General features: G+C 44.6%; 2 protein-coding genes across 2 annotated transcripts; both read left to right on the top strand.

Annotated features, from left to right (window-relative positions):
- The first annotated feature begins 6,418 nt into the window (after positions 1-6,418).
- On the top strand, positions 6,419-8,531 carry LOC119373760 (sulfotransferase 1C2). Its single transcript, XM_037643821.2, has 2 exons — positions 6,419-6,885; positions 7,723-8,531. The coding sequence occupies exons 1-2, from the start codon at positions 6,430-6,432 to the stop codon at positions 8,206-8,208; spliced, it is 942 nt and encodes a 313-aa protein (XP_037499749.1). The 5' UTR covers positions 6,419-6,429; the 3' UTR covers positions 8,209-8,531.
- A 13,821-nt stretch (positions 8,532-22,352) lies between these two features.
- Positions 22,353-27,179, top strand: LOC125756414 (amine sulfotransferase-like). Its single transcript, XM_049411179.1, has 3 exons — positions 22,353-22,368; positions 25,500-25,633; positions 26,694-27,179. Exons 1-3 carry the CDS (start codon positions 22,353-22,355, stop codon positions 27,177-27,179), a joined length of 636 nt encoding a protein of 211 aa, XP_049267136.1.
- The last annotated feature ends 573 nt before the right edge of the window (positions 27,180-27,752 follow it).

Genomic DNA, 27,752 nt, shown 5'->3' on the forward strand with positions numbered 1-27,752 from the left:
GATTTTTACGCTGTTCCTTCAAATATGTACGATCATCAAGCCCAACTGTTCGCAGTTTCGCGTCTTACAATTTCTTTGCCATCATCATCTCCATCTGTCTGTTCTTTTCCAATCGCTGGATGAGATTCCGTCCCATTTACCTCCAGTTTACGCTGTGTTCCGCAAGATTATTTCATTTCATGCCTGCGAACTTGCTAACTTCTTCACCGCATCAAGCTCTCAGCCGTAATCGACTGTTTCCCATCCTTCGGCATCAATTCTGTTGCTCTGACTCACCATGCATCAGTTATATGTCCTGCGCATTACGTCACCCGCCCGGGTTCCATTTCCGTCTCTTGATAACGCGAAATATGCCCCTTACCTCTATGTGCTCTCTGAACCACTCTGCTATTTTTATACGTCTTAACGTTGTCCCGCCTTTTTTTTGTCGCATGATGAGGCATTCTTAACTTTTTTCTGGAGTTTCTTTGTTTCCCGCAATGTTTCGGCGCCATATGCTAGTTCCCGCAGTATGCAATCAATATACATTTTCGCAACAGGAACAACGGTAGACTGACTGTCGTAATTCGCGAATGCCGGTCGTGTGCACTAGAGAGCATCCGACCACTTCATTGTACGGATGCGCTCCTTATTACACCGTTCCTTTACTTATTTCCTTCAGCGTTTCAAAGGCCGTGAGAAAGGTGATCACAGCTGTCCTAAAAGAACTGTACTGGGAAATATTACCATATCAACAATTAGGAATTGTTTCGTTCCTAATTGTTAGGATTAACCAGCAAAATAATGTTTTCTAGCCCTGATGGGCTAGCTGACTGACGAGTTTCACCGGCGCACATGTCTCCATGGAGTGAGCGGGCCAGCGACCGGCAGAACTTAAAGATACGAAACACAAAGGATCATCTCAACAACACACTATACGATGACTCGCTATCAGTAAAGAGCACTTCGATGGGTATCTCATGTGCGATACGTGCCACATAATAGGCTTTTGTGGTTGCGTTTTGAGCGATTGATGTAGAGGCTATCAGTCCTCTCTTGGAAGACAGCCATTACCCGTCATTTACGAAGCAGGCAAAAGTGCCGCCACGTAGCTCGAAGCTGTCAAGCAGTTTCTGCGACCAGGTAAGCACCATCTGTTGCCTACACTTCACATTGCGTTGGTAAGCTAACCGCACTTCAGTGTATCATGATGTTTCGGAAGTCTAAATTGATGATGATATCTGGCGGTTTAACGTCCCAAAACCAGGATTTGATTATGAGAGACGCCGTAGTGGAGGGCTCCGGAAATTTCGACCACCTGGGGTTCTTTAACGTGCACCTAAATCTAAGTACACGGGTCTCACACATTTTCGCCCCCATCGAAAATGCAGCCACCGTGGCCGGGATTCGATCCCGCGACCTTCGGGTCAGCAGTCGAGCGCCATAACCACTAGACCACCGTGGCGGGGCTCGGAAGTCTAAATTGACGTAAGGGGTAAGAGCAGCACGATCCTAATCTAGTTGATGGTAATTCATTGTAGTTAACAGAAAGGCGTTCAGACACCGACACAGAAGTAAGAAATACATACAGTGTCTGACTGGCCTAGTTCATCATTCATGCTCTCAGAAAATTGAGCTTGTAGCTGAAACAATGACGGCGAAAGGGCAGGAGCGCGCGCATAATGCCGATTGAATTTTTACCGGCAAATAACGATATGTATGGAAGGAAGGTAGAAAAAATCCACGTATAATCTCTTTTGAGAGTTATCCAAGTTATGCGGAAGCCTATAGCTTTTTTATCGTAGGTTGGAGCATTCTCTAGGACGTTGTTATGGGACGGCATCAGTATGACGTGTTTCATATCTTTAGCGTTTGTGACCGCTCCGTGGTGAGCGCGTCCCGCGACCACCGAAACGCATGTTTTGCATCAAGTTTAAACGAAATTTGAGTTTTTCTGATGTGTGTACAATCCTCCTTCTCGGCTTCGCATTGTATTTTAGAGAGTGATTTTACTCTCCTTCCATGAAATTCAGTGAAACCGTCATATAAAACGTTCGCCTTTTACATTTCTTTTGCACCGTTCGTACAACGAATTCGCATGATTAAGATATGCACGCATCTTGCAAACGTAGATGCGTAGCCAAGTGCTTTACGCACTTGCTTTTCAGCATGGGGCCTGCTTTGAAATCCTGCACTGCCATGAAAGTTTTTGTTTTGCACATTTAATTTTTTATTGTGTTGATCGTCTTACTTGCCTGACGTACACACAGTTTTCTCGTGGAGTCGGCATAGCAAAGCTCACTCATTTAACACCATAGTAAACAGAGCAAGCGGCAATTTGATTAGGTGTTTTGTATGTACAGCCAAATGGAACATGTATGAACGACAAACTGCTTACAATCTACGCAAGCGTAAAATATGTTCCGTAGAACATACGCAACCACAAAGCTTTTATTTTTTTTGTTCGGCATGGAAGTGGGTGCAGATGCATAGCCAAGTACTCGAGCACTGCTGCGGTTTATCAACACCAGGATGATGGCACTCGTATTATGACCGAAGCTGCACAAGTAACGCGAGAACAGCACTCATGTTTTCATAAATACTCTATCACTGTGTCAAATAAGGAGTTTGAGTTCTGCGAGGGAGACGCGCGCGGTAGGCGGTGCACTCGAAGAGGAAAAAAAAAAGAGTATGTGTGACTCTTTTCGGAGAGTCCACTTGCCGCGAATACGACTCTCTTTGAAAAGATACGTGAACTCTCTTGGTAGCTGAGCGTCGGTGCGCTTTAGGAGAGTACCTTGACCCTCTTGGAAGAGGTAAATGACACTTATCTGAAGGATGAAATTAACACTCCTGAGGGTGTCAGACATCTCTTGCCGGTAATACACCTAAGTGGGTCAAATGATAGATACCGAAGCGTCAAGCTACTGTGGAACTATTTCAAGTTAGTCATTTGACTCATGCTCTGTTGACACTTGAATACAAATGGAAGTAGTGAAGTATTAATTTAAACAATTCTAATAATACTTGCCGTTAAGCCCAGTGACTGCAAAGAAAGAGCAGTTCAGTTTTAGCAATACTTTAATAAAACACATCAAAATAACAAAGCTTTTCCGGCAGAGTAATATAGGAAGCGCGAAAAGATGGTCTGTGATTTCTAAATAAACAGCTGACGGAGGATTTGTTTACATGCTTGTGTGAGTATGGCCAACTAAAATGTGTGACTGTGGTGTGCATAGTGTCATATGCTGCAAAATAGACTGCAGAAATCGGCATTATGTTTCCATAGTTATTCCTTATGCTTATAGATAAATCCAAAAGTAGTGATGGCTCCAGGAATCTGACTTGCGAGTTGTTATGTTGTCGCTCCTCTTCAGCATGAGCAGCCATGTAAAGCGGTACCTCAAAAACAGGACGTGCTAATGTGATCAGAAAACCGAATTGTTGTAAGAGTTTGCGAAGCGCTACAGAATAAGGGATCTACACAGATATAATGAAGGCTCACAACAAAACAACACATGCAAACAGTCATGGCAAGGCCGCAAGGAACTATGTATTTGCCGTTATCGTATAAAACACAACTTGCAAATGTAGCTCTTGAATGTAGGAAGGAAGTGGTAATTTCAAGGGCTCGTTTTTCTTCGTTATACACAATATTAATGAACACTAACAGATAATAATGCCAAGGAAAGTGTAGGGGATGTTATTAGTAGTAAATGTAAGGTAAATGTGAAGAAAGAAAAGTGGACGAAAAGATAACTTGCCGCGGGCAGGGGCCGAACCTACGACCTTCGAATAACGCGCCCGATGCTCTACCAACTGAGCTACCGCGGCGCTCAGTTGGTAGAGCTTTATAGAGTATATATGTACATTTAAACGTGGGAACGTCAGTCAGCGTCGCCAGTAGCCATGACGGCGAGTGTGGAACACTCTTTTTTCTGCCTGTTGGCGTCCCGTAGGACGTGAGCTTATTACGAACTTGCGGCACAATATCAAATGAGCCTCTATTAAACGACAAGCAACATTGGTTTAGGCACATTTGCGTGGGTGCCACTCACCTCTTGAGCGCCTCCGTCCTCTTGTCCAACCAAAAGGAGTATAGGACCGTGTGCCTCGTTGACAGGACGAACGACGCTGATGACTTTCCCATCACGAGTGGAGAGGCGACATACCATAGCGGCAGCTTCGTTTCTCTATGTGTGGCTGTCATTAGGACTGAAGAGGTGAAAGAGGCGATTCGAGATTCTGGGAATAACCAGCACAGAAAGGCTGATTACTTGCACTTCAAATCACGCTTGATGCAGTGCACCGTTACTGTACACACACAAGGCACGAATGTATCGCTTTAAATTAATTCTGAACGAAGACAAATCTTCACGTAACAGATGGTAGGAACCTCGTTTCGCAATAGACACCGGTAATGCACGAATGAAAGCACTCCTTGTCTGAGAAATCGCGTCAACATTAGCTCTCGGAATAAGCCCGGCATTGAGCTGGAATATTCCGACACCCAAGCGCATACTCCGGCAGTCAGGGGCACTCCGTCATCAGCGGTTATGGACCGCGTGTTTTACGAAAGTAACCCATCCTTGAAGACTCAAACACATGCGAGTGAGAGCGCCGGAATGATACCCAGTGCGCGGGGACGCGGTTTACGCTTAGATCCGACATGCCATATGCTACAATTACCGTACATAGCTCCTACAGTAACGTACACTCACTCGATTCTGTTATAAAGCCGAACGCTTTCGCAGATGTAGGAAAACCACCAAAATAAGGAACAGAAAAGATGGGAAAAGAGTGCGCGGCGGCGGCCCCAACAACGCGCTTTTCACCTTACCAGCGAGGCGTGAACCTGACGGCCGCGTACGTGCTGGAAGCATCGTATCATATCTACACCCAAACCACAGTCTTTCAATCAACAAAAACCATTTATTAGTGCGTCTAAGTATTCTCCACGCCGAGTTTTTTTTTCATCTTTCCACGCGTGGGCTCACGATGTACACTCAATATCGATGCAAATGTTCTTTGGACTTGCACGAAAACGCATCTCAAAACGACATCGTGTACCTTCAGCAGTACAGGCACAATCTGCAATCAGCAAACAATCGTCCTTGATAACTGATTGCGTCGCTCATATTACGGGAGCTTGCACAACAACGCGCGCAATGGTCTCACATCGTTAGAAGTTTTAGTTGGGTATCCGCAACGGCCCCGCCGAAACAGGCTGCCATTGGAAATGGCTGGTAGCCTACTTCTGCAGAGCCGTTGCAGACGCCCAACTAATGAGGCATAACGCCTAAAAAAGCATTACACTCACCTTTAACAGGCGTACATTGTGCGTGCCCGCAGCTCTATGAATATGGCGCCCTCCAAGCTCACTTCGAGCACGGAGCTTCCGTTTGCAATATAGAGTGACCGCAACCGAAGATGCGCACGCTTTGTCGAGCACAAAACTACAACACATGCTACGTACTCCAAGAGACACGGGAGACTGAGACAAGAGACGCCGTCGCCGCCATTGTGCCTACGGCGAGCCGCGGCACCACGACACATAGCGTATATGAACGGCGCCGAAAGCGTACTACGTGATATATATGACGTCTACGGCGGCGTCTTCAACACGGAAGCCAATTCAAACGTGCTTCACGGGAGTCAAGTGACTCTTGCAGAAATTTTATAACCATCTTTTTTCTTAGTCTACCTTCCAAAAGGGGTGAAATAAATAACCGAAGAGAGTCAGGGCGCTGTGACCCTGTTTTGACTGTGTTCTTTTTTAATACAGTGGTAAACCAATTGTTCTAAAACGAGGAGAGGGATTTTGCCTGGCGTGCGATAGCTTCGTATCTTGCTTTAGTGTTCACGTTCGTTCACCTCATTGTTTCCAAATAACCTTGAATCGGTAGTATGTACTTGTATCTGTCCTTTTGTCGTCCTTGTTTGAGCTACACGATCAATATTCTATACGATATAAGCAGCACTATCGTGATTCCCCTTTCCTATTTCTGGTGTTTTATGTGCATATATGGACTGGTTACTTTTTAAAGAAAATCTCTAGCATAAAGCTGCAGAAACCGAACAAAGCAAGAAAAGGGTCCTTTGTTCTGTTTCCGGGCTATTACGCTATAGATCATGCAGTACCAACTAGCCCGATCTGCCACCCTTCTTTTTAAAGCGAATGTTTTGTTCCGCGGTCCAGCGAGACGTTACTAACGTCATTAGCGTCTCGGAAATGACGTGAGTAAAGCTGCGCGCAAAACGATCACTACTGAATAATTTCAAGAGAAAATCCTTTTCATATTGCTGCCACAGAAATCCAAATATTCACAAACCAAACGCTAGAAAGCAGCAAAGAGTTAGTAGAGATCACGCAGAAAAGGTATAACTCTTATTTCTTAAACTAATCTTCTGCTCGCAATTTTTTTTGCACACAGACGCCACCAGCTCAAGATGGACCAAGAATCGTACCGTTACGTCGAAGGGCTGTGGATGCACAAGTACTTTAGGGACGAAGCAATTCACTCAGCTATCCATTACAAACCCAGGGACGGCGATGTTTTCGTCATGACTTATCCCAAATGTGGAACCAACTGGACAATGTTCATTGTTCACAACATCCTGTCACGCGGCAAAGAACATTCCAGTGTCGTCGAGTTTAGGCTCATGTGTCCGTTCATCGAATTGACCGGAGCAGGTGCGGCCTTGAACCCATCCCGAACGGGTCCTATCATGACCCATCTTCCGTTGAGCGTTTTTCCGCCGGTGGACAACGCGAAGTACATATACGTGGCGAGAAACCCTTACGACTGTGCCGTGTCCTACTACCACTTCTTAAAGGGGTTAACGCCAAAGACGGTCGCCGATGTTTCCTTCGAGAGTTTCCTACCACTTTTCTTGTCCGGCAAGGTAAGTGTGCCGCTTCTTGCATATGCGTGATAGCCATTGTTTTGTCCACTATTTTATCGAACACCAACAGCGACTGTCAATCTGAGCTGCGTGGCAAATACTGCGAGTAGCGGTTGTGCAACCTGGCTACAATAGTGAACGTTAATTACGTGGGAACTATGCTGTTACGTGGACAACGGTAGTACTGTGATTAAGTATGTGAATGTCCATTCATGTGTAAATTTCGTAGCACGGGTATTAGGTTTGTGAATATCCAATCATGTGTCAGTTTTGTGCTATTTTCTTAATATTGGCAGCTTCGCGATGAAGAATATTGTGTAAAAGGTTTCCTTGGAGCGACACCTATCCGCCTGGTGCGCTTCTGCTTTGAGGAGTGTAACGGGTAACACAATTTTAACGTTGCAACGTCCAAGTAAGAGGCGACGGAAGCGACGAGCCCAGCCAGCCTTTTCGGGTGTGCTGCTGACTGAACAGCGCGTGCTCCCACGGCAACCGAAAGAAATAAAAAAGTGGAGAGAGGGGTTAACTTGGAGCATTGCAAATCGGTGGAACTTAGAAGAGGTGTTGCATCATTGGTGCGGCGTGTTGTCGAGAGATTGCGCTGGTTTGCTTTTGCGCAACGGAATCGCAAAGTTAATTCAAAATGCATGGGATGCTTTGGAGGGTAGGGAGTCGTGATCCGCCTTTTTCCTCACTAGTCACCAGGGGAGCCGAGTGGTGGCGCCACCATACCAGCGCACGAGGCGCATATGCAACAAGCGCTCCTTAGGCAGATTTATTAAAAAATAGCTTTTTCATTCCTCTACGGTACCCCTTGCTTCTTTTTCTCATCCGCAGGTCATTTATGGTGATTACTTCGACCACTTGCTGCCTTGGTACGAGCGGAAAAATGAAGCTAATGTGCTTTTCATTACCTACGAGCAACTGAAAGCAGACACGAGGGCGCAGGTTCTGAAGATTGCCGACTTTCTCGGCGAAGATCACGGCTCTGCACTACGCGAGGACAACGCTCTCCTCGAGAAGGTGCTGCACGCCTGCAGTCTCGAGAACATGAAAATATTCTTCAGCGAAAGCCCGATGGAGGGCGTGAAAAAAATCCTCGAGAAAACCTGCGAGAAAAGTGCTCCCCCTGAAGTATTGAAAAATATGGATACGGAACCTGCCGAGATGCACGAGGGCTCAGGGTTTGTGCGTAAGGGAATAGTGGGTGACTGGAGAAACTACTTCACAGAGGAGCAGATAAATGAAATGAAAAAATGGATTGAAAGAAAGACCCAAGGAAGTGATGTAATGACTCTTTGGAGTGACTGCCACATGCCTTGAAGCTGCCTTTGTTTTGTCAAACCAACAGCCTTTTTGAGTCAAACAGTAGCCGCAATATTTAAGAGCTATCTGCAGCTCCACATTAGATCCTAACACCCAAACAAATGCATGTGCACAATAGAAACTATGTGAAATTAGTATTTATTGTCCTTTACACTGTGGTGGTCAATAAAAAGTTCAAGAAACAAAGCCCTTGGTCGGAGAGCGCTTCTGGGCGTTTGTGTGGATTCTAAATCACATGTTTGCTAAAAAGCAGCAGTATGTATACAGCGTTTATTTTCGCGTCTTCTCTGTTTTCTTTCTGCAACTGTTATTCTGAAGAGAGCGATTCGTTGTTATTCTGGTTGACCAAATATGTGAGAAGTAAACTGGAGCGTTTTGGCCGGAGTATCAAACGACTTGATACACTTGAGCGCATGCTCCCAAAACGTACAGTGATACGGACGCTGGCCCAGCTTCTGTGATTGACAAGGAACGTGCCTCTGATAAAGAAAGGTGGAGAAAGGTGAATGAGCGCAAGAGAGCCTGCCGCCTCTCTTGCAAGTGTAGCCGAACATTTATAATTTCATCGTACAATCTATGGTGCATTACCCTTCACTGCTGAAGGAAAAATACCACATGACGAGTCGGGGGGCTTTGATACGACAAACAATAATAATATCGGGGCTTTAACGTCCCAAAACCACTATATGATTATGAGAGACGCCATGGTGGAGGGCTCCGGAAATTTCGACCACCTGGGGTTCTTTAACGTGCACCTAAATTTAAGTACACGGGCCTCAAACATTTTCGCCTCCATCGAAAATGCAGCCGCCGCGGCCGGGATTCGATCCCGCGACCTTCGCGTCAGCAGTCAAGCGCCATAACCACTAGACAACCACGGCGCGGCATATACGGCAAACAGACGTAGCCCACTTGCGACCTAGCGATTTTCAGGCGGTAGTCAACAAGCTGTGCAAGCTTGTCAAGCATCTGGAAATGGAGATAACACTGATCGAAGCAGGGTTCTTCTCACGGCGAAGAATGATATCAGCAGTGGTCTTCTTCGAAGCATACCGCCACACATGTTGCACTTCGGGAATTCAAGAGTGTGAAAAAATGGTTTTTCTTTGACTCCCGTAAGATTTCAGCCAATGTCAGCCAATGTCAGTTGTACATTATTCAATGTAGAGCCGATAACGTCCACCACTGACCTGTCGCTCCGCAACACGTCTGAGCAAATACTGCAAGGTGGTATACACCACAACGATCCAGTGGACTGGGGCGCTTGTGCGCGCTTCAGGAAGCCGGTACAAGGCCTTACTGTACTCGACGAGGCTTGCGTTTTCTGCATCTCGTGGATATTATTAAAGACGATAGTCTTTCTTGGGGAACTTAAACGCAGAAATTTTGGTCTGTCTTTCTGTCTGTCTGTCTTTCTGTTTGTCGGCACGTCCCTCGATTCAGCCACTCAGCCAAAGTTGAACCACTTGCCCAAGGGCCAGCCATCGTGAACGGCTGACTAGGTTCATACTTGTGTACATTGTTGATCAAAAAGCAAACATATCTGAGGCGCAACATCACTAGGTAAGTATTAGGTGGTGTGTTCCTTTAATAGAAAATACATAGATACGTTATTCTAGAGACCCTAGTTTCTTAAGCTGCGCTGAAAATGCGACTGCGCCGAAACTTGGCTTCCTCCGTGCCCTCTGCACGAGCTCATTGTTGTGTTTCGGTTTCGGTTCAGTATTGCACTGTACGAATGCCATGGGGCGCCGCTCTGGCAGTCCTGCTTTACCCAGGCGACGTGAATATAAAAGAGTGTGTGGAGAGTACTCGTTGAGTGCGCACGTTTCTTCTGCTTCGGCGCTTCGCGCCAAACCGCGTGTTCGGGCTGGCTGGCGTCCCCGCCGGTCGCGTTGGTCACCGCCGGTCTTCGCCTGCTGCTGCGCCGGGACTACCAGCTCGCAACACAGCATTCACGTTTCCTGACGTATTGCCAGATGGCGTTCATATCTCACGCAGCGCCTCTTCTATCGTCTTTAGACGACATTTGCAGCAAAGCACGCAGATACGCGGCCAATTTTTCTGCAAGAGATCGTGGCATGTTCATAATTCCACTTCGACACTGAAGTGAGGACAACATCTCAGTGTGGACAGCGTCGCCGGATAAAAAAGAGCATCACAGGATAGAAGATAAATCCGGACAGCATCACCGGATAAAATATACAATTCGTGCCCGAAAATTACTATTGCGGGCAGTAAGGAAAGTGCCGAAAAATGTTTGAGATTCGCCGAGGGCTACATAGTTAGCAAAGAACAACGTCGGTACCACGTATGACATCAAGTACCTTCAACAATTGATATGATAAAAAAAATTGGCCGCGTATCTGCGAGCTTCGCTGCAAATGTCGTCGAAAGGCGATAGTCTGCTGCTATTTATATTTTGCCTTGTGGAATATATATTCCTGTGGAATGAGACCAATAGCACTGTTCACACGAATACGCATATATACGCAGGTAAGAGTTTAGCACATCTCTCATCGATTGATTACATGCACGACAATGATGCAACAAAAGCTCCGGTTATTTTACGGAACAAGTGTCTTTTTTTTCTCAAACTAATAATGCCCACTGCCTTCCATCAATTTATAACAACTCCACGCAAACGCTCAAGATAATGTAGAAAGAAACGATGAGGTTTTGCGTGATAGTATGCGACATAAATGTAAGGCACGCCGTCGGGATTAATTTTGAACACCTGGGTCCTTCAAAGCGTACCTAAATTAAGCACACGGGTGGTTCTGCATAAATTTCGCCCCAAGCTAAATTGCGCGCCGCAACTCCGTTTAACACTGCCGTGTCATTCAATTGTCTGTTTTTTCTTTTCTTTTTTTAGGGACAGTTTGACTACCGAAGTCTCAGACTTCACTTGATAGAAATATTTCGCTGTAGCGGCACAACGACCGCACAATAAAAGGACATCTTAAGCACAACAACACGAAAGTGCATGAGCCTCGTTTTTGTTTACCACCGAGTCGCTGAAACGCTGCATTCACACACTATTTAATGCTCCTCGTGTTTGGGACTATGCCAAGTGCACTTTACGATGTGCTTGAACCAGAAAGCGGCACCAACACTGAAATGGTTCTGGCGAACGAAGGGTACGACACCAATACACAGCCCTCTCGAAAGTCGCACTCACTGATCTTATTACAATGCGCATGCAGCCGAGCAAGCTCATTTGCTTCTGTACACCCTCTTAGGTATACGTACGAGCAGTTAAACTCGCGCTAACGTAACAGAACAAACCGCCCTTTGAGAACTTGCAGGACGTACGCGCACATGCAAACACAACGTGGCTAGCAGACGACGCAGGCAGCAATCCACACTAGGCGCGCTTCAGCCAGTAGCCGCCAGGCGGCGACTCCGCTCGATCTCGCGGCCAATAGGCTATGTCTCTGGCGGCGTGGCTCGCCCTCGTGCCGTCGGCGTTGACGGCGCCTCCTCTCTCAGTCTCGCCTGACTCTTGGAGTAGGTTGCGTGCGTTGTAGTTTTGTGTTAGAGAAAGCATGCGCATCTTCGGTTGCGGTCACGCTATATTGCAAATGGAGGCTCCGTGCTCGAAGTGACTATAGCCGGGTGGCTGAATCGTGTGACAGAGAGACAGACAGACAGAAAGACAGACAGACCAATATTCGCTCCACTCGTGGCCGCGTGAAGCCGTAATGTTTACTTGTGCTGATCCGCAACTTTACTGACAAGTTTCATCGACACTCATATCTCATTACAGTCAGAGCGTCAGCAGCTGCCTGTGCACAAAGATACTGAACACAATGGTTTTGTCTGCCCCATGCATTATTTCAGGAGGTATTCGCAAAAAGCACTCTACTAGGTATCTCAAGCCTGATACGCTTTTTAGAGTACCTTCGGTCGTTGTTCTTTGGGTGGTTAATATAGGAGTCGTCAGTGTTTCTTTTCAAAGCGAGCCTTTCCCGATATTTTCGGAGCACGCCAAAGATTGTTGCGGCCGCCTATGTGGAATATATTAGTGTCTTTTAGATTATGTGAGTTGTAATATATCGTATATTTGACATCTTTTTGGTAAAAAAACTACAAACTGAATGCATCATGACTTTCTAAACTTCAGATCTTGAATAGTTTGAAGAGTAGCAGAATTGTGGATTCCTATCCCTCTAATGTGAGCCAAGACTAAAATATGTTTAATTTTTGTAAGATTTCTTCATAGACATGTCGTTCTGCCTGGGCTAAAGACTTGACTGGACTTGGTAACTTGTGAATCTCTCCGCTAGAGCCCCCCCCCCCCAAGTATGACCACGGCACTTAATGGGAAAACACTGGCTTCGGCCTAATTTTTTGTGGTAATAGACGCACCTGAACGGTTATACAATAAACATAATATTGCCGGAAGATGTCAGTAAAGCAATAAATTCAAGGAAAGTGAATCGTTTTGATAGCTGTCCCCAGTTAAACAGATCCTTGACTATACGTCATGAGTGGCTTTCAAATATGCGAAATGTTAGCGAACAGCTTTTAAAACATATAAGTTTGTACCAGGCCCGTAACCAGGAATTGTTTTCGGGGGGGCACTTGGTGAAAACCTTGAGTATTTGAGAAAAACACCTATTTTTATTTTTTTAGTAAAAACACGTACTTCACCAAAATTTCGAAGGGGGGGAAGGGCGGGCCCCTACACCTTCCCCCCGCTGGCTATGGGCCTGGTTTGTACGAAACTCTGAGGCACACTGTTCACCGATGGTACCAATCAGATCGATGGTGATATTCGTATTGAGTTCTTTCCTCGAAAAAAGATAGATAAGTATAACAAATTCAGAAGCTCTCAAAATAAGTTTGTGTAATTTGCTGGTGGTGTTAGGCGATTAACGTTTCTCTTTAGATTCTTTTAAGCCTGTTTCCGGTCAATGCGTACAGAATTAGAGACACAAGAGCCGTACTCAGGAAGAACATCGTGAAGTGCACAAACATAAGCAAGAAAAATTAGTAAAAAGAAGCTAAACATTTTTCATTAATAAGTGGTTTATTTGACAAGATGCCGACAAATTGAGCTACATTTCAAATGACGAATTCGATAAATTACTGGAATTTCTAAATAAAAAAAATTCTGTAGATCCCACGCGTTGTGGGAATTGGTTTAATGCGAAGCACTCAGCTAGTACTTCTATGCTGTATTTTATGGCTTTGACCAAACGTTACGAGGTGGATCGATGTGTTTTTGAAAATGTAGTAGCTGTGTTAGCATTGTGGGCTTACCAGGCATGTCGACAACACTGGTGTTTAAAGGGTAAGTTATGGTGCGACGTAACGTCAGCCCTCACGTTAGAGTACACACGTTAGTATTATCAAAACTAAGTGCACTTTATGGCGCAATCATGTGAATATAATACGTACCTTTCGCTAATTTGTAACTTGATGAATCTTAGGAATAAGAATGTAATATTTATTAGACTGCTATAAAAGCGGATCCAACACTGGAACCACAGACGTTCAACCTGATGTGAGGCTTGTATCGTGGGATTATAAATGTAGTGTTTATTGCTTTCTTGTAAAATTTGATAGCCAGCGCCACAACCACAAATCACGTTGCACCGCCATTACGCCTGCATAGGCCATTTTTCCAATCCAGTTTATAGACCTGTCATAGCTCTTTGGTAGAATTTCTTATTGCCACGCAGAGTGCTTGGGTTTGATTCCTGCTGGGATCTTAATTTTTATTTTTTCCATTCGTGGTGTCAACGCTGCCGATGTTGCTTTATCTTAACGCTCTCGCATTTAAATTACCAGTGTCTGTTCTCGCCGTTCATGGGTAGATAAAACTATCACTAGCCTGTGTCACATACCCGTACACCGCTGCCCGCGGTGAACGGGTATGTGCCACACGTGTGTGGAAGAAAGGGTTTGATGAAGCACGTGACAGCATTTTCACGTTATTCATGTCATGAACCGACAAATCCTGTGGCATGTACCCAATAGGCCACACAGGGCAGGCTACACAGGAAACGCCGCACAAATTACGGCTGCCTTAAACAGCTTTGCTGTTAAAACCGCGGTCTTCACATGGTCATCGCCATTGCATAGCTATGTTGCCATGCGCGTAAACTGAAACATACACGCAAGTTCAAGCATTCATAAGCTTCTTCAGACACCTATTTCACTTGAACCTAAAATTGTTTACTTATCTGTTTTGCCGTGCGCCTATTCCTGTTGAAGCCTATAGAAACTCGATCTAGTTGGCAAGGGTTCATCGTAGTGGAGCGTAAGGTTTGCATACGCGGGAACCGGAGTAGGGAAACATGCTGCGTGGATGTAGGGTCTATTTGGTTATTCATAATCAACGGAAGCTGAATGCGTAGCTGAAACAAGCATGGCGAACGGACAGGGATAGGAGCATAATCACCGCTGAACGTTTTGTTACCAAGCAACGATATGTATGAACAGAACGTGCAAAAAATCTGCATAGAATCTTTTTTGGTAGCTGTTTAAGTTATGCGTAAGTGTAGAGTTCTATTGTAGTTTTATTGTATGCTGCAGCATTTTCGGGAACGTTCATTTTGGGTGGCATCGCATGGTGCCTTTCTTCTTTTTAATGGTCGTTAACTTGTGCAACGGTCCCATGGCAAGCGCACTCTGAGACCACCGAAACTCGTGTTCGGCGTCGAAGGTGAAGCGCGGAATCAAATAAGTACGCGCCCTTCCACTATCAGAAAGTTTGGAAGCCAAGCGATGCTTCGCGTGTGGGTACCTGACCAGATCTAGTACATTCCCTATTTTTTTCTCTTCAATGCGAACCATATTCCAGTGAAGCAAAATAAATTTGAACGCTTCTATCTATCTATCTATCTATCTATCTATCTATCTATCTATCTATCTATCTATCTATCTATCTATCTATCTATCTATCTATCTATCTATCTATCTATCTATCTATCTATCTATCTATCTATCTATCTATCTGCGCACATATGGTTGCTGTCCTGGTTGCCTCCTTAGCTTGGCATATGCCAAAATTCGCACAGGAGGCAATGAGTCTCCCATGAACAAGATGACATATAATGACGTGAATAACTTCCTTTCTTTCTTTTCCTCTTTGTTTCTTTCACTGTTTTCTTTCTATCGCATTGCGCAATGCTCTCTCCTAATTTTAATTCTTTAAGGTGATGATCATCTCTCGTGACAGAGACAGGGACAGTGTTCTTGTTGAGCCGGATCATGCTTGCTTACGCATTTAACACCATGGGAAACAACCTACATAGAGAGGGTCACTTCTATGGGTCACTTTGGTCACGTTCCGGGCAACCGGTAGATGTATCAAAAAGAGATTGCATGGCTACGTTTGCAATGTCCGCAAAGGCATATCTGTTTGTGCCCTAAATATATGCAAACGCATATATCTAAGCAGCAGCAGGTGCACGTTCAATTACTGAAGCACTACTAGGCTTGATGAACACAAGGATGAACGGACTCGCGCTGTCGTTGAAGCTACAGATATTACGCAGGAACGTCAGTCATGCGTTCGAAGCCTTCTATCGCCTCGTCGGATAAGGCGTTTGTGTTATCGGAGGTTGACACGTGCGGTTGGCGGTAGTGGTGAACCAGTTTCTTTAGAACGAGGAGGGGGCTTTGCTCTGATGTGCTATGTTTTTGCGTATTGCTTTCAGTCTTCATATGACGTTGTTTACGATATAAACCTGAATTATGCTCTTGTCCCTATTGTCACGCAGTCGTGTCGTTGACGAATGTAGCAGTCGGGATGCCTAAGATGAAACTTATTTGGCCGAACTTGTGGTCGGGAAACTAAAAGTCAAACTACAGCAATACATATTGAAAATCAGTTCTGCGGAATCCCGCAAGGTGGCGGAAGGGTGAAGAAAGAGAAGATAGACAACCACCCGTTTGTAGCACGAAGCCAGAAGGAAATCCATACGGATTTCTCAGAAATAAATCCCCTTAGTTGCCGAAAAATTCGTCCTGGTCCGGGGTCGGAACCCGGGACCAACGCCTTTCCGGGGCGGTCGCTCTACAAATTGAGCTAACCAGGAAGCTAGTAATTGGCAGCCCGAGGGCGAATTCATCGACAACTCGAAGCAACTGGACACATATTGAAAATCAGTTCTGCGGAATCCCGCAAGGTGGCGGAAGGGTTAAGAAAGCGAAAATAGACACTCTATCCTGATAGCGGCGAACAAAGCGTCGGCCGTCGATAAGACTGGTCATGGCTGGGACGCGCCGCCTTTATACATCACGCATCGAACTTTCCAGCCTTATCACTGGTGGTCACGCAAGCTCTGGAATAATCTTGACTATTCGCGTCCTGCGCGCAATGTTAACAAAATGATCTACTACAATCGCGAAGCTTCTCGTACACTGCGACGCAGTCAGCGTCGAGCGTGGCTAACCATCCTTGCGGGTCAAATCCGAATGCATCAAAATAAAACAAGCGGGCGTTCTTGCTCGGGCTAAGCACTCAATTTATTCGAAATATCAAACATAATTAGAAATAATATAACAGAAACACAGTTCGCTATGAACCATCCAGTCCCCAAGGTCTTGATACACCCAGAAAACCCTTTGTATTTCCTGTTTCTCTTCTATTGTGCCCGTGTATGGAAGCTTTACATTTAAGCCGAAAGTGTTTTGAACCGTGGTCCACCGAGATGTTACTGACGTCATTTCCGTCTCGCAAACGACATCAGCAAAGCTGCATGCGACAAGATTACAAAAAGGAAATCAGAAAGAATTTTATTACAATAATTCATGTGGGCTACAGAAATCAAATCACCTAGAAACGGTAGGCTGGGAAGGAATAAAAAAAGATAAAGGAGAAGGCAGGGAGATTAAACAGACGTGTCCCGTTGGCTACCCTACGCTGGAGCATTGGGAAAGGGAACAAAAAGATGATAGAGAGAGAGAGGAGGGAAAATAAAGAAGGATGCTAAATAGCAGCAAATGAATTATTTGACACCACGCACAAAATTAGTATTTAAAATTTTTTAATCTGAAATTCTCTTCTCAACATTCTTTTTTGGCAGACGCACACAACCAGCTGAAAATGGACCAAGAGTCTTACTGTTTCGTCAAAGGCGTGTGGATACACAATTTCTTTAGGAACGAGGCAATTCGCTCAGCTACGAATTACGAACCCCGAGATGGAGATGTTCTCGTCGTAGCGTATCCCAAATGTAGAACCAACTGGACAACGTTCATTGTTCACAACATCCTGTCACGTGGCAAGGAGGTATCCATTGTCGTCGAGCTTAGGCTCTTATGCCCAGTCATTGACATGGCCGGAGCAGACGCTGCCCTGAATTGATCTAGGACAGGTCCTATCATGACTCATCTTCCGCTGAAGGTTTTCCCACCGGTGGACAACGCGAAGTACATATACGTGGCAAGGAACCCTTACGACTGCGCCGTGTCCTACTATCACTTCATAAAGGGATTAACTCCAAAGACGGTTGCGGACGTTTCTTTCAAGGGCTTCCTATGCCTTTTCCTATCTGGCAAGGTAAGTGTGAAATTTCTCATTAGGGCGCGTGAGCCGCCATTTCGTGCACTCTTTTGTCCGATGCCAATCCTAATAGTCACTCTGCGTGACCAATATTAACGCTTGCAGACGTTACCTACGAAAACGGTCTGTAAATGCATAAATTTACACAACATTACTTCAAGACACTCGATATTCATTTGAAACAAAAATATGCTTGTAACAAGTTTACTTATGCGTTCGATAGTGAATAATGTTATTTAAATTGTGATTACATACTTATTTGTCCTGAAGAGATGAAAAATTCTGAAACACCGGGTATCGCATGGCCAACGTTTCGACAAGTGGGTTTGTCTTTTTCACGGTAGAAACTGGCTTCTTTATCTGTGTATCCTGACGTCATTCATGCTCTGTTATTGCATAAATAGGATCAAATAGGATGTCAAATGTCTGTATTGCATCAATAGGATCAAATGTTTGCACTATGTTAAACATAGTGCAAATTCGTTTTCACTTATTTTCGTTAGGGCAAAGGACACACTGTACTTTTGACGTGGCTTGCGGAAAATGGCAGTCGAACGACTCGTCGAACATAGTAGTGTCTTCAGCAGAGCGATCATATGCAACAGTACATCTGTGCAATGAAGTTGAGCGAAAACAATAATTATGAGGGATATTGAATTCATCCGAAGTTCACTGTATCTTGTTCTTTCTTAGCCACTACACCGTAAGAAAAAGTCGAGTATTTGGGGAGTATTTCTGCCGCAGAACCGTAATCGTCATCGACCTCGCGTACTTTCCTCGCGTTATCGCCGCGGCCCCAGCACTTCCCGGTCACGAAGGGCGCGGGCGTTATCAGCGTGACATATCACTCTTGATAGGATATTGATGAGAGCCGGGTTTTCAAGAGGGAACGTGAGCAAGCCAGATGATGATTATTGTTTTGTGGTAGAAATACTCCCAAAATACTCGACTTTTTCTTAGAGTGATTGTCTAAACAACTTCGAAAAAGAAGCGTTATGCATAATTCTGTAGAAGGCGTCGCAAATGGTAAAGGCAACAGGTTGTGCCATAGAGCAACAGAAGGTTTTGTGTTGCCCTGCGGTACCATCTTGCTTCGTTTTTTTCTTCTGCGCAGGTAGTTTATGGTGATTAGTTCGACCACCTGTTGCCATGGTACGAGCGGAGAAATGACGTTAACGTCTTTTTAACGTCTTTTTGTGTTACCTACGAACAACTGTAAGCAGACACGAGGGCTCAAGTTCTGAAGATTGCCGACTTTCTCGGTGAGGATCATGGCGCTGCACCGCGCGAGGACGACGCTCTTCTTGAGAAGGTGCTGCACGCCTGCAGCCTCGAGAACATGAAACTATTCCTTAGCGAAACCCCGGTGGGAATGACAAAACTCTTCGAGAAAATCTGAGAGAAAAGAGCTGCCGCTGAGGACATGAATAACCGGCCGACAGAGCTTGTCGAGATGCACGAGGGCTCAGGGTTCGTGCGAAACTACTTCACGGAAGACCAAATAAAAGAAACCAAGGAATGGATAGCGAGGAAGACCCAAGGAAGCGACGTAATGACGCTTTGGAGCGACTGCCACTTGCCTTGAAGGTTTGAAAGAGCCTTCGTTGTGTCATGTAGCAGCCGGTCAAGGCAGTAGTTTAGAAGATAGAGATTTTCAATCTTTAATCTTTAATCTCTTCAAAAGGTTAAATATGTTTTAAAAGGGGTTACACTGAAGCCAACGTTTCGACAAGTGGTCTTGTCTTCGTCAAGGCAGCCTTATTCGCTGCCTTGAAGTAGACAAGACGCCAGCGACACCCCTGTTCAAGGATTTTCATCTCAACCAGTAGGCTGTTTATTGAAGGGATATATACTGCTCAACATAAGAACCAAACTGTTTACATGCACATGGTGGAAACTATGTAATATCCTTGTTTCTTTTCCATGGCATTGTAGCGCTCAATAAAAAGTTTGCAGAACGCCGCCCTTCTTCGAAGGGTACTAATCTGGGCGCTCGTGTAGATTCTAATACGGATCTCGGAGGTCGTGAAAAATAAACGACACATTCATGCGCCGTGCCCACTCGCGGCAGTAAAAAGTGAACAGGAAAAGAAATTCGGGCGATTAAGAATACGCCCGTTCTAAATGGGTGCGATAGTTGGGCGAAAAAGGGCGCAAATGGAAGCGTTGAACATGAACTCCTACATTAGTAAATACGCATTGCTCATACGTGCACGGGAGTTCGCTCTTTGAAATGAAGAAAATTACACAAAGTGCCAAACAGAAGAAAAATTCCATAACCACTTGAACGAACTTCATCCACCCTGCAACACTGCGCGAACTGCGTCACTGTACCGTAAAACGTATGCGAATATTTTCATTTACAATTTCGCCATTAAACTATCTGTAACTCAAGGAAACGTTTAGGGACACTTGTCAGTCGGCGCACTGCACTTGTCTCTCATACCGAAAAGGGAAAGGCCTAAAAATACCTTTTTCCTAATGACGGTTACAGTCATCCGACGCACGATCACATGTGACAAATAAGAAAAATTTACTTCCGAATCATGCTTCTTCCGATTGGAATAGAACTAAATTTCGAAACGCCAGTACATATTAGAAGTCTTAGCAAAAATATCAAAACACAACTTTGGACAGAACAGACAGATATACCATGCTTTTGGACCTTTCAACAGTAAGTTCTGGTTCCTCTTAAGCCGCTGTAGTCGTACATGTACACTTAGTAACTATTTGTCAGGTTGTTTAGGATAAAGAGTGCAGCATGCTATTAGTGATACTTCAGTTTATCGCGAGAGAGTCAGTATTTGGTTTCGTTTTTCTGGAGTGTTCTTCTTGTTGAATTGCGTCGAGATGAACAAATGAAATACTTCACAACGTATCATATTTGATGGTGTAGCATGCAGATTTAAAAAAGATGAAAAAATATACATATGAAACAGACGCAGGAACTACTCAAATGCACGTTGCATAACGCGAGGTATTCTAGATGTCTCAAATAACCAACACATCTAGACAGACATTTCTCTAGCGCCGGTACACATCGAAAGATGAAACCACACCGCCTTTTCCGACGCAATATTTTGTCGCAGGGAATACACATAGTTGTAGACAAAAGTTTCGATTAAAGGGCGCAAGAGTATGACTTAAATTTGTGTTTTGTTGTATTCTACGATGATAGTTTTGCGGTGTGTGAGGGTATATACGTCACAATGGACCTATTTCTGGTACGTTTCATTCAGTGTATGCTAAGGAAGGAGCTTTTCGAGCTGCATTATATGTTTCAACCTTCATTTTCCACGGAGCTACCGGGCCTTCTTAGTGAAACCAGGTAAGTTTTAGTTTTTAATAATTTCAATAAATATTCCACTATCTAGGACGTTATTTTTCCAACTACATTTTAGAGTTGAACACCAAAAGGCCACATGTTAACGCCGTAGCTCATAAGGCTGCCGGAATCATGAGATCCATAGGCGTCGGCGCTTACTTTTCAACAGAATATTAGCTACCAATAGCACTCATCAAACGCGAAGGTTTGCCGACTTGACCTCAGCGTCGCTCCTAACAGTTCATTTACTATCACCATAATAATTCTCTGCCTACTCTCTACCCACTGCAGGATGATAGATCCTCCAGCTTAACTCTAATTATAGCTGTTTTCGCGAGAAGATTTCATTTCATGCCTGCAAACCTCTTCCCATTGAATTAGCATAAAGTGCATCCTTGTTTATTTCATCTTTACCCTTTCAGTAATTACTGCGAGCCGTATTTCCATCACTGCAATCCGATACACCTTTTCCGTCTCTGTGATGTTTCGCTTGACATTTTTTGTTACCATGTCCCTTACACTGCCTGCCGTATATTTGCTGATGAGTCCCCTAGCTCTTTCTTTCAACTGTGAGTCCACGCTCTTCCCATACAAATACCGCAATGTTTTCTCTTCCTACCTGCTGTCTTTCATGTTCCTTAACTCTCTTCGAAGCTAATTGTCAAACCGCTGAAGTTGCTACCGACTTCAGCGCCACCACGCGTCTGAATGTCATACAGTTAAGTGTGCTCTGTTATTTATTACTGCTACAGTGCGCTATTTTTATGCGTAGGTTAAAATGTAGGGTAACAGAAAGGTTGCGTAGGGTAAAGTAGGGTAATTTTGACCGTGACGTAGTGCATTGTCCAAAAATTGGTTGGCAACACCGGTCAGTGGTGGTCTTCGAAGCATATCTCCCAAATATTGCGCTTCGGGCATTCAAGAGCGTGCAAAAAATAAGTTTTATCCGTCAGTCTCATAAGATTTCAGCCAATGTCAGTAGTACATTATCAATGTGAGAGCCGAGAATGCTCACCACTGAGATGTCGCTCTGCACAACGGACTTGCAGTGTAGAGAGTCAGAAACACGTCATTTTTCCGGAAGCCATAGCAGGCGTGAGCTCCCGTGCACCGTCTCAGAGTTGGAGCGCGTAGAGGGCACTCCGTAATCACTCATCGAAAGTCGCTTTTCGGCACTTACGTTTAGAAGAGCGCATTCCCCCGCCTAAAGCGCGCTCGAGCTCCTTAACTTAAAGCGCTTAGTGTCAGTTTCGAGGTGACTGCAGGGGAAATGTGTGAACACTACGTCAGAGGATGATACAGCGGCGGGGTGAGTGGTCAGGAGATCCGCCAGTAATGATCATGTAAGGTATTTTGCTGAAGAAAACACTGCCAATTTTCGGACACGGCTAAACATACAAGCAATTCTTGGTCGCCGATCAGTTGAGCAGCATAAGGAAACAATACATTCGATGAATACAGTCCCAATAAAAGCCTTTTCGCATGAGAGGAAATAAATACACAGGATAAAGGCGCACGTGAAAGAAAACTAGTGCCATTTCTGTTACCTCCCTAAAGAAGCTCATACAGATTTATTTTCATCCTTAGAGCCGGGGTCAACTCATGACTTCGCGAGCACACTCCGAAATGGTGCTAAACTTAATCGTAGTTGACAATGCTACCATTATCATATGAGCCCATAATATATTTATGATTTTTCGCAAGACTATCAGACGCATATACCATCTCGTTAAGCCATGAATGTCGTAAACAAGAATTTGCTTGTAAATGTTCCTTTAAATCTCGATGCCGGCCGTCATAGCGGACATCTTGCAAACCTTGTGACGTGGCGAGGTGACACAGGGAGACCTGACAAGCCATGCTAGCGCGGTATGTGGTGTCACAGTCCCATGCAGTAGCCAGAAAGGCAGAATAACCATAAACAGAAAGGCAGCATGGCCTCCAAGCGCAATTTACAGGGTGGCGCCCGCAAGAATGCTAGCAGGGCAAATCTCCCTGCGATGTCCTTTCATGACACTGCAGTCGTAACCTTACAAGACAAAATATTTACGCACAGTATAAATAATACTCGCAAGAAAGTTAAATGACGAGCCTTTTTAGTGGACTTTACGGAAGTTTTAAGCAGGAACCTGAATCATTATTTCGTTCTGCTCGCTCACTATTTCTCCTGTTCGCATTTCGCTGTGTCAAGTTTAACTTAGTGAGGAGTCGCGTTCAAAAGTCAACACTCTTTTTGTTGCATGTTCGATTTGTGTCTGGTATAAGCTGCAGCGCCATATTAGTGTACGTCCGCACATTTGTTACCCTTACAATATTTTCCTTATCTTCATTGCTCTACATTTATTACTGCTTCCTCTCATGCTAAACGCTTTGGCTGTACTTTCCACCTTACACAATGCCTCTAAGGGTGTGTAATGTATTGTTAAATAATAACCATTACATAAATAAAAGCCTTAGAGACACTGAATTTTTAGAGTGTATGTCTTGAGCGATCACTTCGTGCAATTCACGTGATCGTGCAGCCGTGTGCGGATACTGGGTATCCTGAGCTCGAAACTACATTCACCCGAAGTTCGAAGCTCGGTCCCTGGTACGACCCTGAAGCGATATTTCGCACTCGTGGAGCCCGCTGATAATAGGGTAATCACATAACGGACTTAAAATATGCCAACACGTACGCTGGTTGCTGCGTGTGCTACATGAGGAATCGCGGCGCAAAACGGGTCAAACGGCAGCTGTATTGCACACAGCGCAGCATATTTACCAGAACCGGAGCAAGGTCCTTTTATCAAGCAACCTCTCTACGTCAGCTTTGCCAGAGCTTATTGCTTGATGCGTCGGCTCAAATAGTATCTCGCCCAAAAGCAGGAGCTTCTTATTTTAGTATCACCAGTATTCCAATTCCAATTTTTGCGGTCACCTCGAATCACCGTTCTTCTACTAAGACAAGGTGTGTTCTCATACAATACCAGACAGTTTTTTCGTATATAGATAGCTGGGACCCTGAAATTTTTATGTTATAACTGACGAATTTGATGCCCTTAAGAAAACGTACTCACTGACATTACCTTATTTAAGTGTGTTTTGTTTTTGAATCGTACATGACTCTCGCATCCGTGTAGGTCCAGTATGGCGCTTGAAACCCTACACTCAAGATGACCGTCAAAGACGGATGCCTAAGTACTTTTTAAGCGTCAAGCGTAATACGAAGATGTGCAAAACTTGCGAACATTTAATACTCTTCCCACGATATATGCTGGAGAACGCATCTGTGCATTCTGAGTTTTTGAATGCTTTGTTAGAACTATTGCAAGCAGCCGTACTATTTTAGAAAAAGGTATCCAGCGGCTCAAACACGCGTAATGTTCACCTATAAAAATAATAATAACGCTGGTGCCGTGAAGTTTTCCACTCTTCGGGTCTACAGTTGACTATGCATAAACACGTAATGCTAGCTACGTGCTTATACCTTATACAATATGTCGGTAAATGTACTTAAATTGGTAACGTATGGACTATAGCTCACAATTTCACATTGGCCAGTTTCATCTAGGAGGAAACCGAGTACTTCCACAGAGTACATCAGATACATCCTGCGAAAATTCGAACTGCATGTGCATTACCCAATTGAAACCAACCATGTGACTGGTAGGCATATTAAAGAAATGAAAATGTTTTCAGCTATGTGTTTGACAAAATTTTCTTAGAATAGGCAAAGCCGGTTATTTCATGAAGTTTAACGTCCCAAGCGACTGGGGCTTAAGAGACGCCGTAGTGTAGGGCTCCGGATAGCTTTGATAACTTACGGTTCTTTGCCCTGACGACGCAGAGTACAGGGGCCCTAGCATTTCGCCTCCACCAAAACCCCACTTCCGCATCTGCGACGGAACCAGCATCATTCGCGTAAGCAGCTAAGCACCATAACCAGTAGGCACCTACGGCGGCGAATGGGTAAATCATTTATTTATACGCGAACACTTCAATTAACAATAATTAGAATCATCATTTCACTTGCATTTCAGTAAGGCAAAATCGGCTCCTTCCCTACGTCTTTCATCGGAAGAAGCAGCGGTATGTCTCCATGTATGTGAGAGTTATTGCTGCGCCCTGTATCCTGATCGCTATGTAATCAGAGATACTATGCGCCCACGCAAGCGAACACTGTTACTTTTCGAAATCATCATGGTAACTTAGCAGGTGTAGCTGTGAAGATAGGCTGCAAGAACTGAAAATTATAGCGAAAGTAATGAGAAATAATAACAAAAATAATAAAAAATAAAACCGCACGCAATGCACGGGTTTGTGCGTTTTCTATAGAGCACTGGTATTTTGCAGGGCCGGAATCAGTATTACCAGAAAAGCTTCGGTAAGAGCAATAAAACCTTCCAGACAATATGGCAGCTAAGCCACGTCAACATTTCTTCTGTTTTCTCTTTGCAGGCCCCGCCAAAAACTTGAATATGGACCAGGAGTCATACCGCTTCGTCGAAGGCGTTTGGATGCACAAGTACTTTCGGGACGAAGCCATCCGCTCCGCGATCAGATACAAGCCTCGTGAAGGAGATATTGTTGTCGTAACTTACCCCAAATGTGGAACAAACTGGACTGTCTTTATCGTTTACAGCATCCTGACGCGTGGCAAACAACCTTCCAACACTGTCGAATATCAACTAATGTGCCCTTTTATTGATATGGCTGGAGCTGGAGTCGCGGAGGACCCTTCGAGGACAGGGCCGATGTTTACCCACCTTCCGATGAGAGTTTTCCCACCTGTGGAAAACGCACAATACGTATATGTGGCGAGGAATCCCTATGACTGTGCTGTGTCCTTCTACCACTTCCTCAAAGGAATGACACGGAAGGACTTCACCGACGTGTCCTTCGAAGCATTCCTTCTTCTTTTCTTGTCCGGCAAGGTGAATGTTTCATTTCTTAGTGCGTCTATATTAGTAACTTCAAATGAGACAAGCACATTCTCAAACTATTCCTTAGTTGCCCGTTAGGATCACAGCGCCAACATTATCAGAAAGTTACTTAAATCTGAAGCCCTATTTGCAGAAATCTTATTACGCTCGAGTTTTTCGTAGGAGGGGGTATTAACGAACGATGGCGTTAAACATAAAGTTGGAAATAGCTATCGAGAAATAATACAGAAAATTAAGAAACGAATCCCCATTGCACATTATAGGCCATGCAAAGCTGTGCGATGGTGGAATAGTGCTGTGGTTGTCCCCTTTTTGCCTAACAACACCAAAGGATCTATTGGTATTGCATATATGGTAAAATGTTTGCGACTAACGTACAAAAATAGCTTATAAACGCGTGCTTCCAACTAACGTTCCATATGCTAAAGGCTCTAGCACAAGGCAAGTTGGCTAGAATAATACGTTCCTTATTCCAAAATTTTATTCAACCCCGCTCACTCGCACTCCGACTCACCAAAATATTACTAAGAAAGTCTCACTCAGGCTCAGACTCGAGGCTCAATCTGAGTATGCGTGAACCTGAGTTAGTCAACTCATGAGGTTGCCCACCTATGGCTGGTGCACTGCCGCTGGTGGTTTCCTTATATATGAAAGGAAATGGTTTGTTTACGGTTGCACAATTTAACCAGGCTCCTTTGCTTGTGCGCAGGTCATGTACGGTGACTACTTTGACCATCTCTTGCCCTGGTATGAACGGAGAAATGACGCCAATGTCCTTTTCCTCACCTACGAGGAACTGAGGGCGGACACCAGAGGGCAGGTTCTCCAAATCGCCGACTTTCTGGGTAAACACCACGCCGCCGCTCTTCGTGAAGACAACAATATACTTCAGGAAGTGCTGACCACTTGCAGTCTGCAAAACATGAAGGCCTTCTTCAGCGAAGAGCCCCTGAAGATGTTCAAGGAATTAGCGGAAAAGGCATCGGAGAATTTTGCTTGCGCAGAATTGTTGAAGAACCTCCCAACCGAGACAGCCGAAATGCATGAACCGATTGGGTTTGTGCGCAAGGGAACTGTGGGCGACTGGAGAAACCACTTCACACCTGAGCAGATAAACCAAATGAAAGAGTGGATAGCGATGAAAACACGGGGATGTGACGTAATGACGCTCTGGAATAACTGCGACCTTCCATAGGTATGATTAAGGGTGCGTTGTCATTCTAGTGCTAAAAGGTATCGCTTAGAGCGAACTTACTTTTTCTTGCGAATACATACTTGATTATATTCGAGGCAATTGCAGCTGCGTAACGTCAAATGTAAATGCTTATTATTCCGTGAATCCTGCGATTCATTGTATTTGGTTGAGGTAAGATGCAAGAATGTCGCGAATTTCTTTTTCTTGTCATCATGGTGCGCCGGCGCATCGAAAAAATAAGAAATATTTCAGGTTGCAAATATAATTCCGCAGTTACGGTGGTAGCCTTGCTATCAGAAATTAGCGGTAAACTGGCGGTGACTATTGATATGAATGCAAACTGCGCGGGAACAATGCTGCGGGCTCTTCAGAAACAAAAGTCACTGGTCTCACAGCAAACTCTTCGCGGCTAGTTTTTTCCGGTCCATCAACACTTCTGGATTTATTCACGAAAAATTTTCTTGTGAAACAATGTGCACATAATAAAATATATGTAAGAATACCCCCAGCCAACTGAGTATTTATTACCAGCTATTCAGTTGGCGGCATGACTGACACACTTGAATATCTACA

Source organism: Rhipicephalus sanguineus, chromosome 11, assembly GCF_013339695.2.
Source record: "Rhipicephalus sanguineus isolate Rsan-2018 chromosome 11, BIME_Rsan_1.4, whole genome shotgun sequence".
Classification (NCBI taxonomy): Eukaryota; Metazoa; Arthropoda; class Arachnida; order Ixodida; family Ixodidae; genus Rhipicephalus; species Rhipicephalus sanguineus.